The sequence below is a fragment of the Mya arenaria genome, chromosome 7, assembly GCF_026914265.1.
Source record: "Mya arenaria isolate MELC-2E11 chromosome 7, ASM2691426v1".
Classification (NCBI taxonomy): domain Eukaryota; kingdom Metazoa; phylum Mollusca; class Bivalvia; order Myida; family Myidae; genus Mya; species Mya arenaria.
In genome coordinates this window covers 64,363,527-64,375,539 of record NC_069128.1, presented here as the reverse complement: position 1 = coordinate 64,375,539, position 12,013 = coordinate 64,363,527, and the positions used below count along the sequence as shown (strand labels likewise).

General features: G+C 34.4%; 1 protein-coding gene across 5 annotated transcripts in view; it reads left to right on the top strand.

Moving 5' to 3' along the window:
* The window catches only part of LOC128241900 (uncharacterized), a 35,049-nt gene that overhangs the window by 1,906 nt on the left and 21,130 nt on the right, over positions 1-12,013 (top strand). For all 5 annotated transcript variants that reach the window (XR_008262507.1, XR_008262506.1, XM_052959020.1 and 2 more), the window contains exons 2-6: positions 7,680-8,252; positions 9,796-9,900; positions 10,544-10,726; positions 10,810-11,028; positions 11,336-11,443. Coding sequence is in view for 3 of the 5 variants with exons in the window: in XM_052959020.1 (XP_052814980.1) it covers positions 7,694-8,252; positions 9,796-9,900; positions 10,544-10,726; positions 10,810-11,028; positions 11,336-11,443 (1,174 nt within the window). In the remaining 2 variants the exon portion in view is untranslated. The remainder of the gene's footprint in view (positions 1-7,679; positions 8,253-9,795; positions 9,901-10,543; positions 10,727-10,809; positions 11,029-11,335; positions 11,444-12,013) is intronic.

The following is a 12,013-nucleotide window of genomic DNA, read 5'->3' as shown; positions in this document are numbered from 1 at the left end:
GTCAAAATTGTTTTAATCGATACAGCATCATCGTGTCCTATTTTCTTACTTAAAATTTAGTATTGGTATGCTTTATAGTTTCCATGCGTGTATATTGTACTGACACATTTGTGATAAATCATGTCAAAAGTCACTTGGTATGCTTCGTTGTGATTTTAAACTTCGATCATACAATAACTGTCAGTTGAAAACATTTTATAATATCTTTAAACTGACAGCCCTACTCAAAGTGTAATTTGATCATTTCTCAAGGTGATATTTGACAGATACACTATTTTCAATATTAAAATCCATTTAAACCAGCTATTATTCAGAAAACCGATACTTAAAAACATAAAAATAGGGTACACTTATACGTTCACCCTGAATTCAATGGAACAAATAATTAGCAGTCTTTTGTTAAAAAGGCAGATTTGTAAATATGTACAAAGCCAAATGATCTCATAGTTAAAACTGTGAAAGGGAGATCAACGGGCGGAAACCGGGTAATTAGACTTATTATGTCTTTTTGCGGCGGTACGGTAGCGTGCTTTAGACCATGGGTTTTCGCTCAAAAAAAATAGTTAGGATCAAAGAGGTCAAAGCCGCAGCTACTTAAATTTGAAAGCATGACTTAAACTCAAAACTTTTGTTAGCAATGATGTTCTGCAGTGTTTTGACCATGTGTATGGCAAACTCTTGTTTGAAAGAACTTGAAATTACGTTAAAGATTACTGGGGTTACAAACAAGGTCGCTATTGCAGGATTTAGAAAAGAAACTGTGAAGATTCAATAACGTTAGTTTCGAGTGGTTTATCGTCAAGGTTATCTGCCTGAAGTAAGCTTATAATGAGTCAGGTAAACTGATTGTGATTTTTATTGTAGCATCTATACCTGTACCCCCCCCAACTATGTATTTATCAGGTTTCGAAGTACTAGTTTTATTTACTTTAAAAAACGTTATAAAAAGCTGTTTTTATGTATGTTTTTAAATTCGTTGGTTAACTGATTTTAAGAAACATTATAATAAAACTTCAGTTCTATGTCTTAATCATCATATTCACCTTCATCAAATATAAGATATAACCGAATGTTTGATAAAAGCACAATTTGAACCAACTTGAAAATGATTAGTCTATCTTGGTAAATATATGTCTCTTGAAAACTAGTGTCATATTAAAAATCAACTGCATATACCACCATCTACTAAATATAATTTTGTTGTGTTTTTAAAAAGGTAATTGAGGCATTAGATGTGTTATATAAGCTATATTTTTGTTTAGTTATAATTAAATTTTTCTAACAATAAACACCGCTAGAATAAATGGCCGAGTTGTTTGCAAACGAACGATGCCAACGGCGAAGGTGATAAGTGGTTCTTAAGAAAGCTTAAAGTGTCAAATAAAGAAGAAAAATCTTGCGTCGGCGGCATAAGGATTTTTTTCACATCCATTAGGCTAAAGTTCATTGATGTAGCTTTGCAATAAGAAAGTTGGTCAAACATTAATTGCTTAAATCATCTTAGGAATACCTAAATAATCATGCACAACAATATTGCAATGCCGGCTAATATATCTGACATTAAGAGTTATTTTTGTCTTTCACTCTAAAGGACCCATATTCACAATAGACCTATGTAGTATCTCAATTAACGTTCTACTAAAGTTTCATAAACATTTCTACGACAAGTTTTGACACAATTGACATATTAACCTAACTTTTAACCGGGGTAATTACCTTCCTTTTAAGAAAAAGATTTTGACCTATATTCAGAGTTGGTGGAATATATGTCATTTTCAAAACGATCTAGATTTTGATTCGACAGGACCAATGCTCAATTGTTACCTTGATATGATGGAGATGATAATTTCGACCAATTTGCATGACATATTGCTTCAACATGAGGCCTCCATACTTTTATTACCAACATGTCCCAGCAAATTTGAAATATCCCCAAGACAAACCTTTATAAAGATTCACCAAATCCGGATATATAAATATGATCTTTTACAATGTATTCTGTTATATGACTTAGTGGGGCATAGACTGTTTTACCTTAACGAACCAACATCAAATTCGTTCGAGATGCTACTGAGGCAAGACATTTCTGACAAATTGTCATCGAAAATAAATGGACCGGACTGGTGTTATTTATAATAGAGTTTAAACAAACAAAGTGTTGAAGGCGAACGGATGATGGCGTAAGGACACCAAACGATCTTAATGAACCTTTAATCTCGGGTAAGAGGGTGGAGCGATGTATGATCAAATTAAGGACTATGTAGAGGTTTGATTTATTAATTGTCTCCTGGAACGTCAATACTTCTGTGAAAAACGCCTTAGTTCGAGTTAATTTGATATTAAAGTTTATCTTGAAATAGTCTACGGGTCCCGGCGCATAACCAACCATCGGGGCTGGAAACGTTTTGTTTATGCTATATAAAACTGATTGCATAGTTAAATCCATAATATATAACTTGGAACATATAAGGGTTGTTGTTCTCAATCGAAAGATAGATCTTCCATTGACTTGATCGCATGATGTTTAAATTGTGTGTATGTTTTTAATTATGTTTCCTGTTCTGAAGTTTAATCTTTACCAATGTAAATGAGGTAAAACAATTTTAACTCATTAATTAATGGGTATTAGTATACTACACCTTTTGCATGGTCCAACCACTGATTAGAAGGTCTTTGTCGGCGTTTCATACTAAAAGTCAATCATTCTCTGTTATAATATGTTTAGGTATATCCAAGGTGAGCATGTCCTAAACACTGAAAAATACGTTATTGCATGCGTGTCAGGCCACTATGTAAGATGCCTGAGTCTGCATGATTCAGACATTGACTAGTGAAGTATTTTCGGCGTATCAGAGAAATCTAAATTCGTTGTTCTGTAAATAAATGCGCTTAAAGTTAGCACAGGCATGCATGATCCAAACATTGACCAAAGTTTAAAATTTGGCTTGTCAGACCAAGGGTAAATCTTTGCATGCTCTATATTATAAAGGGATTCAAAAAAGGTCCAGGCAAGCATTGTCCAGGTATTCACGAGATTGTATCACTTCTCGTTGTAAGCTAAAAACACATGCCACATGAAAATGGGTTCAATGAATTGGTTCAAATGGAATGTACGCAATGTAAGATTTTGTTGTTGCATGGTCGGTCTTCATGCGAAATGCCCCCTCTCCATGATGGGTTGTAAGTCTTTGAGCATATAGGTATAATATTGTTAGGAAGTTGGTTTCCATGCGTTTTGTCCCTCCCCTCAATATGGTGAGTCCGTTTCTATGCATATGGTCATTTTGTCTCATCTCTACCTGCTTTGAATAGTTCCCTTTGTGACACCACACCCTTCCGATGGCGCAATATGTTGTAGGGGTTTATAAATAATAATAAAAGGGTGCTAGGTTTACCCTGTGAAAAGATGAAGGGTGTTGAATGATGAGAGGGTAAGGAAGCAATCGGTCGTAACCTGATGGTCTTTATATGTACAATCTAATAAACTAAGGAATACTGTTTGGGTTTCAAGCAATGGCGCACCTTTTGTTCATAACTTATATAGAGGACACTACACAGACAGGCGCCGTAGCAGAAACCTTAACGGAGATACACGGATAGCGTTTAAGAGGAAATAAAACAGAATACACATAGCGTTATAAAACAAAGGAAACAGTTACCGCATCAATAAAACTATCTGTAATTATAAATGTTTGCGGTGAATGAGTTCTTAACCAGACAACAGTGTTTCAAGTGATGGAGCTGAAGATAATGATTAAAAAAGATCGGCATGTGATTGTAGACAAGAATGCGGTCAAACGTAATCTGTTTGTTTCAGCAAAAAATAAAATTATTAGTATTATTATTAATTATTAATTATTATTATTATTATTATTATTATTATTATTATTATTTTTATTATTATTAATATTATTATTATTTTTATTTTTATAATTATTATTTTTATAATTATTACTCTTATTTGAAAAGCGCAACAACAACTAAAAGACAATATGAAATGTCCGATTCTATAATAAAACCTTAAGAACTGCACAGCATAACACTCAAATCGGAGATCTGAAAGTCAACACAAGGCATTAAAAATTAAGATCAATACAAAAAAGTTGTGTACTTTGTACGATTTTATTGTGTGTGTGTGTGTGTGTGTGTGTGTGTGTGTGTTGTTTTTTGTTGTTGTTATTTATGGAGGAGAAGAGGGGAGTTGTGGGGTCACTGATAGAAGGCTTAAACTAGGCCTTTAAATAAAAACACTAGTTGCTTCCTGCAGATTGTTTTTCTATACTACACTTCAATGTCATATAATTCAATCAATAATCATATGATTGGTAATCATACTAGATTGTTAAGCCTCTGGTAAAGACTTTCGCTACTATTACATACAAGTTAGTTATCGCACATCGTTAAGTCTCCTTATAAAGTCTCATTTAACATTGGTTTGTTGTGTAAAACCCGTACCAATTTAACAATAAACCAAGAGATGATTTTCCAATATCTTATATATGAATGTTATTAATTTAGTATGTTTTAAGATCAATAAATGCGAGAAAAAGTACATCAGACAGTTTCCTCGTTAGTAAAGATATGTGATGAATGTACGATATACATTGTTCTCTTGTATATCGATGGCCTCACGTATAAATTACGTCTCTCTGGCGAATGTCGTAGTTGTCAGCCTTGAGTGTATTGTGTATATGATGAAAGGTAAATTATGCAATATAATTACCTGCCAAAAGTTCGTCAGAATGTAAATTTCATCACGTCTGGCTTAGGGAGGTGTCGTGCCATTTATTTACATTCATGACCATTAATTGTGTGAAGATTGATTTATTTTTGCTCTTTTAGACATCGATCGGTCTTTATGATACCAAGCTTAGTTGCTTAGCTTTTCGTTAACTTTGTAACAACAATTAAATCATAACGTTTTTGCACTAGTTGGTTAGACATTTTAAATAATATAAGTAATCAGTTGTTAAAATAGATCATAAAATAATTGGTGTTTGAATTTCTTATAGAATTAATCGTCTCATAACACTGTAAAAATACACAGTGGATGTTTGAGTAAAAAAAACTATCTCTCTTGACCTTTGTAATATATTAAGACCGACTTTTGGCAGTCAAATGCCGGAACATGAAGCCCAACCAAGGTTAGCTTACCTAGCATAGACCTCTTGCAGTGACCACAACTTAAGTATCGTACTCTCAGAGAAACCCGTTCAGATTGCTTACTATATGTCTAATATTCTACCTCTGTAGACAAAGAGACGCATGATCCTTTGGTTTTGTTACCAACTCTGTCTCCGATATGCATGGAACAGAAACGCTACCTAACTTTTGTCAGGCGTTTATTAATATGCAATTTCAGAACCCGTTTGAACTTATTTGTTTCATCATGCATAAAATGACAATGATTTTAAAGGATCGAAAACCGGGTTATTAGAACGGTTGTCATCCGGCTGCAGTAAGAAAACATGCTTCAAACCAGGTATGTCCAATCAGTAACATCAGTTTGGGCCAAGTGGTCGAAGAAGCTGCTACGTAGAATTGAACATTTGATTTCAACGCGATACCGTTATGTAAAAATGATGTATAATGATGAAACCTGGTGTGTATAAAGTCTCTACGAATAACACAATGAAAACAAGAGCGCCGCGCAGCGGCGCCAAGTGTCCCCTACCGGTTTTAAGCCTTGTGAAAAAGATGAGCGTGTATCAAGAGAATCTCCTTGACAATTATAACAAATCCTACCCATAAATCTATCAGATTTGTTTAAGTCACCCCAGCCCATGTGATAGTGAACAAATGGCATTTACAGTAAACTTTTCCCATCAAAATTCAACAGTTTTGGCCGTAAAATCTACCGGATCACTTTGATGTATTGTCCTAAATCCACATACTAAGTTTCATGAAACTAACTTTGATACTTTTTTAGTTATAACAGAACCAAATTGGCTATATTTTTAATATCAATGGCAATAACACTAACGTGCATAATCTCCATATTGCCCTCTTTCCACATACTAAGTTTCACTAATCTAGCTTGGACATTTTAGATATCCGGAGTAGATAAAAAAAATCCGTCAATAGCTATTTTCTTAATAAGTCAAGAGTTAAAATTTTGCATAACTTTGTCTGACAAAAAAAACGAGCATAATCTCCATATTGCCCTCATTCCATATACTAAGTTTCATTAACCTAGCTCTGATACTTTTAGAGTTATCACAGGACCAAATTGGCTATATATGTAAGGTCAAGGGCAATAACTCTGCATTACCTTGTCTGACGAAAAAACATTAACCAACGTGCTAATCTCCATATTTCCCTCTTTCAACATACAAGTTCCATTAACCTTCTGATACATATAGAGTTATCGCAGGATCGGGATTTTTGTGGACGGACGGACGGACAGATGGACAGTGAAGCCGGTAGAGGACTAATTACAGGGACAAACCCAGTAGTCATGTTTATGGGTACAAGACAAGGGACCGAACTACAATACTGAAATAAACAAGAGAATAAAGACGCGCATTGGGATTGCAGATATGCCCTGTCAAAGTCTCCTTTACTACAATTACAAAAGTGGATTCCGTTGATGAACTTACGTTAGGAATTTTGTTCATTGATATACAGAAAGTTCACGTTGGTATTGCATTTGGGATAAGTGGTGAAAAATGTTGTTAAAAATTGTTTTTAACGCAATATTTAAGGAAGGAATGATGAATAGTGATCCAACAATGCAAACTGAAATGAACATTTAGATTGCGTTTAGAGTTATTGGAATTAAGTTCAATTGTAATATTGCTAAAACGTGTAGAAACGATTTCGACTCCACAACGTTTGTTTTATTCGTGTACAGTATTGCGTTTTTGCTTGTAATATATGAGACGTGCGTTTGGATTGGATATTGGTCTCGATGAGCTCACAATTAAAGTTCATGCTACTAAGAAAGATCACACTGACCATCCATAAGTGTTATATCCTTTCGTATCTGTCATTGCTTTAAAACGCTTGGTAAACAAACACATAAAAACGTTGTCATTGAATCTCGTCTAATCGAAGGAAGATATCATAATTACTCATTTGATTGATTCTTCATCGTGAGGTTGAGCCACCCAAACACCTATTTGATTTAATGTTTTGTCCAAAGTATTTGAAATGGTTTTAATACACAGTTTACTTTAGATCCATTTGACATGGACATTTGAAACGTATAATTACTTTAATTCCTCACAATGTAATACAAACAGCATTTCATAATTAGGAATTGAATGTATGGCTTGTGTGCCCGGATTTGACCTTAAATATTTCTGGACACACTGTTACTTGTTATACACGTGCACTAGCCACACATGTAAATAAACTAGTCATGCTTTTATAATGAGTATAAGATAATTAAATAAAGGCAACTGTAGCCAAACCTGTCAAGAAACTGACGGAGTACGCACGAATCCCTCAAGGAAACTGATATTCTCGCCAGTATCATCGCACTTTGATAGATCCATGCATACGGTCAGTATTTTGATAATAACGAATCACAATCCATTCCTTTAATGAACTGCCTGTCGGTGATTGAAAATATTTTCCGATGAAGGCAACATCTTCAGATATGTATCTTGTTATTGTTTGTTGGCCCCTTATTTTAAGCGCTTAAACTATGCTAATTATAATGTTTTTTATTGCAGCTTTGTAATTCAAAATGGCGTGTAGTGGAGAAGAAGGGGAGCAGAATCACGCTAAACTGATACAGCTTGAGAAACCTGTTCAAAATACGCTGAAAGCTTTGCTTGAAAACGAAACAACTAAGCAAGCAACAACGATTGACCAGTTATTATTTAATCACAGGAAATCTTTTCGACGCATTGGAAAGTCTGCTCAACATTTGCTTTTCCCCCAAGGGAATCAGCCACCAAATCCAGATGCATGGGATCTATCATTGTCCTGTAATGTTTTACGTAACTGCTTTTTGATGCAAACAGCCCAGGAAAACGATGTTAATGCTGTTCGTACTACGCGTAACGACATTCATCATTTGGCTAAGCCGTTTATTAGCAATGCCGATTATGCAAAGTATACACATGTCTACAAGAGCTTCATCACAAACACGTTGAATTATATAAATGATCAAGATTTAAAGGCAGTCATAAACGAGCAAGTTCAAGAAGCAGAACGGCCCGTTTCCAAACAAGTTATTGAAATGTGTCATTTTTTTCACAAAAGTTATTTCTCCAATGCTGACGACGTGAACGGTATTAACGGTAAAAGAGTTATATATTTTGTAAATTGCATAGTTATTGTTAATTAATTAGAGATAAAAGACTATTGTAATTAAAAAACAACAACAAATGGAACAGTTTCAATTCTTTATATATTTTTAGGTATCATTTTAGAATTATTGCTTCATGTTTTGTTTAAGTAAACTTATAATCTATTTTATTTCCAGCTTGTTCTTTTTTTTGTCAGTAAAATATGACGATTGAATTAAAAAATATACAGAGTGTACCAGAATGCTGCGATTGTGTCAAGCATCAAGTCATTACCCCGTGTGCCATGTTAACATGAAAAACTTTGAATGATAGTCGCATTTGAAATACTAAATCGCGATCGGTAAAAGGTTTTTATAACGGGTGTTCCATATTTAGGTACTGTTCTGATTCTGGTACTCACCCAGTATATGAAAAACAATACAGAAACAAGTTCAGTATTGATTTCATTGAAGCGGGTGAATGCCAATTACACTGAATGGAAAAAAACAACAAGCATTCACAAATCAGAAACATGAAAAAACAATTCAAAGCTCTACAAACAACACACTACATATATATTATATAACATTTAAACTGTTTATCAAAGATTATTAGGTACCGCATTGGAACGGTCAGGAAAATATTAAATAGATTTTGTGCAATACCTCACACTTATCCCAACATAACCGAATAATGTTGAAACGTAAATGGTAGGTCTTATCAAATAATGCATTGATTTGTGAAAACTTAAGGATTAAATGAATATAAATAACATTAATAGGTGAATCCCAAGTACTTTTATCATTAGGGATCCCAACTATTTATGCAGGCGAAGAACAACAATTCAGAGTTGCAAAAATAACTTTTCAAATAGTTTATGTAGTAATTGTATGAAACGAAAAGAATCCCACACAGTCAACCTAAGGTTTAAAATATATTATCATGAAAAGCGAAATAGCAAGCAGAAAATATTAAAAATAAAATACAATAAATATTAGCAAAATATTTTTAAATGATAAACCTAAGTAATCTATTGGAATAAATTGAATTCATACACTGAAACTGCAAACGTGACAGCTGGAAATAACGGTTTTAAAGATAACACATATCTCGACTAATTTTGAAAGGACGGAAAGCTTAGGTATAACGTGTAAATACACTACATTTAACGTTATATTTTTGTAAGGAACTCATCCTAGATAATCAAAAGTCTTTTTTAAAGTTCTGCTATATCATATCCACGTTTTAAATAAGATCCCAGCAATTCATTTCGTCTATCTGCCCAACCAGTTGCTGGAATTGTTTTATTTTAACGTTGTTCTTTTAAAAAAAAAACATCATATAAATCGGGTAGAGATGTACCGTTAGCAATCAGCGATTACTGACAACTATTATACATAGATATAATATAAAAATGACCTTTCAAATAACGTTACGTGCGACACGTATCATCAGTCGGATAATTCCGACTGTTGGTGCTATAAAAATATCCCCTGTGTATTGTCTTTTGTGTAATGGAATCTAAATTGAACACATGAGTATTTAAACTTTTCAGAGAACATCGATGAGAAACATGATATTCTTTTCGAGGAACTTCAAGAGTTGAAGAGATTTATCAGCACATTGTCAAAAGAGTCGCAGTCGAAGCTTAAACCTCCAGGTATATTATATTTTGATATACATATATGCACATTACGGCCAGGGTCATGGATATTGTTGTGCACATGTATATTGGTTCATGCAACATTAATTTTCTTTGGTAGTTAAGTTATAACAGAGTATTTTCAAGTGTATAACGATGCTGACGACGCCGCCGAGGACACAAAAGCAAATGGTACAGTGCTTCGACATTTCTTCGAAATATATATGCTAATAATGCGAATCGCAAAATCCCTATGCAGTATATACGCCACATATGTATTATGTCTCTACCTTCACTAATTTTCATAAGTATGTTCAAGTTTAATACAATGCAAATGATTAATGATATAAATAGAATTTTGGGTTGGTTTGGTAGAAACCAATAGGTGCTTCAATTGAGCTTTAGTTTACCAAATATCTCTTTCGAGAGGTGGAAATATATACGATAAATGAACTAACAGTAACAGTCAAATATTGATGAGCATTATTTATGTCTTGTGGATGAAGTATTAATAACGATTGCCGTTTTAAGTACAAATTCCCCTGGTCAATCAGCACAAGATGAACACGTTTTATGTTATGTATGCTTATCCAGTCAGCTTTAAACTAATGAAAAAGAATGCATTCCAGATAAATTAACACGTTTTTCGTAATGTTTGCAGATATAGCCAGCTTTAAACTACTGATAAAAGAATGTAGTCCCGATGAGGAAAAAAAAATATCGCAAATCTTGGTTCGAATTTTTGGAGAAGAATTAGGAAAGAAATGCAACACACTGCCGGATGATACATGTGAAGCGCTTAAAGATGTTGTGAGGAAGCTACTTAAGCGTTTTCAAGAACAAGGTAACCAGAAATATTTGTTTTACTACAAAATTTCTATATGGGATATGAAATGTTAAGAAATAAGGTATCTTATTCTATTCCAGCTGAACTGATATACGCCGAGTATGGATGTGTGTGTATCTTCACCCGTTTTTACGACTTTTTATCCTACATGGATTTTTTGGACGATTTGGTGAATGGAAAGCTAACAAAAATTGCGCTTCCACTTCAAAATGCTTTAAGATGTTGCTTTGGAATCGAAGACTTACAAGTAGAGTTGGTCATGGAGGATGAGCAGTTCTTACAATGCTTCAAAAACACACGTAAAAAGCGTTTACGATTCCAACGCGTATTCTATACTCAACCATGCCACGGACATATAAACCATGTTGCATATGTCCTTGACCGTGCTAAGATAAATAAATACGTGTTTAGAAACAAAACAAGCTTCTGAATATTAGGAAGAGAAGTAACACATGCAATTTGTTTGATTTTGGAATGCTGTAAAGTGAGTTATGGTACATACAGACCCAAAAGAAAGCAGTCATTAATTAAACTATTTTTCGCCTTACCTCTTTTAAAACATTATAAAAAATTCTAAAAGCTATTTATTCTTTTTTTCATTTTCAGTGGACTGCGTGAAGAATGTTCACCCCTCATTGAAGAAAACGACACGTGAAAGCGACCAATGTGACAAAACGTTACCAAACAGTGCTGCACAAAGCCCAGTGCATTCAGGTGATAACAAAACCCCAATAAGATGCAATTTTAAGATTCAAAACAAACAGTAGCAACAGCAGTAGAAGAAGCAGTAGTAGCAGCAGCAGCAGCAGTAGTAGCAGCTGCAATAGTATGAGTAGTAAAAGTAGTAGCAGTAGCAGCAGCAGCAGCAGCAGCAGCAGCAGTAGTAGTAGTAGTAGTAGTAGTAGTAGTAGTAGTAGTAGTAGTAGTAGTGGTGGTGGTGGTGGTGGTGGTGGTGGTGGTGGTGGTGGTGGTGGTGGTGGTGGTGGTGGTGGTAGTAGTAGTAGTAGTAGTAGTAGTAGTAGTAGTAGTAGTAGTAGTAGTAGTAGTAGTAGTAGTAGTAGTAGTAGTAGTAGTAGTAGTAGTAATAGTAATAGTAGTAGTAGTAGTAGTAGGTGTAGTAGTAGTAGTAGTAGTAGTAGTAGTAGTAGCAGCAGCAGCAGCAGCAGCAGCAGCAGCGGCAGCAGCAGCAGCAGTAGCAGTATCAGCAGTAGCAGCAGCAGCAGCAGTAGCAGTAGCAGTAGTAGTAGTAGTAGTACTAGTAGTAGCAGTAGTAGTAGTAGTAAT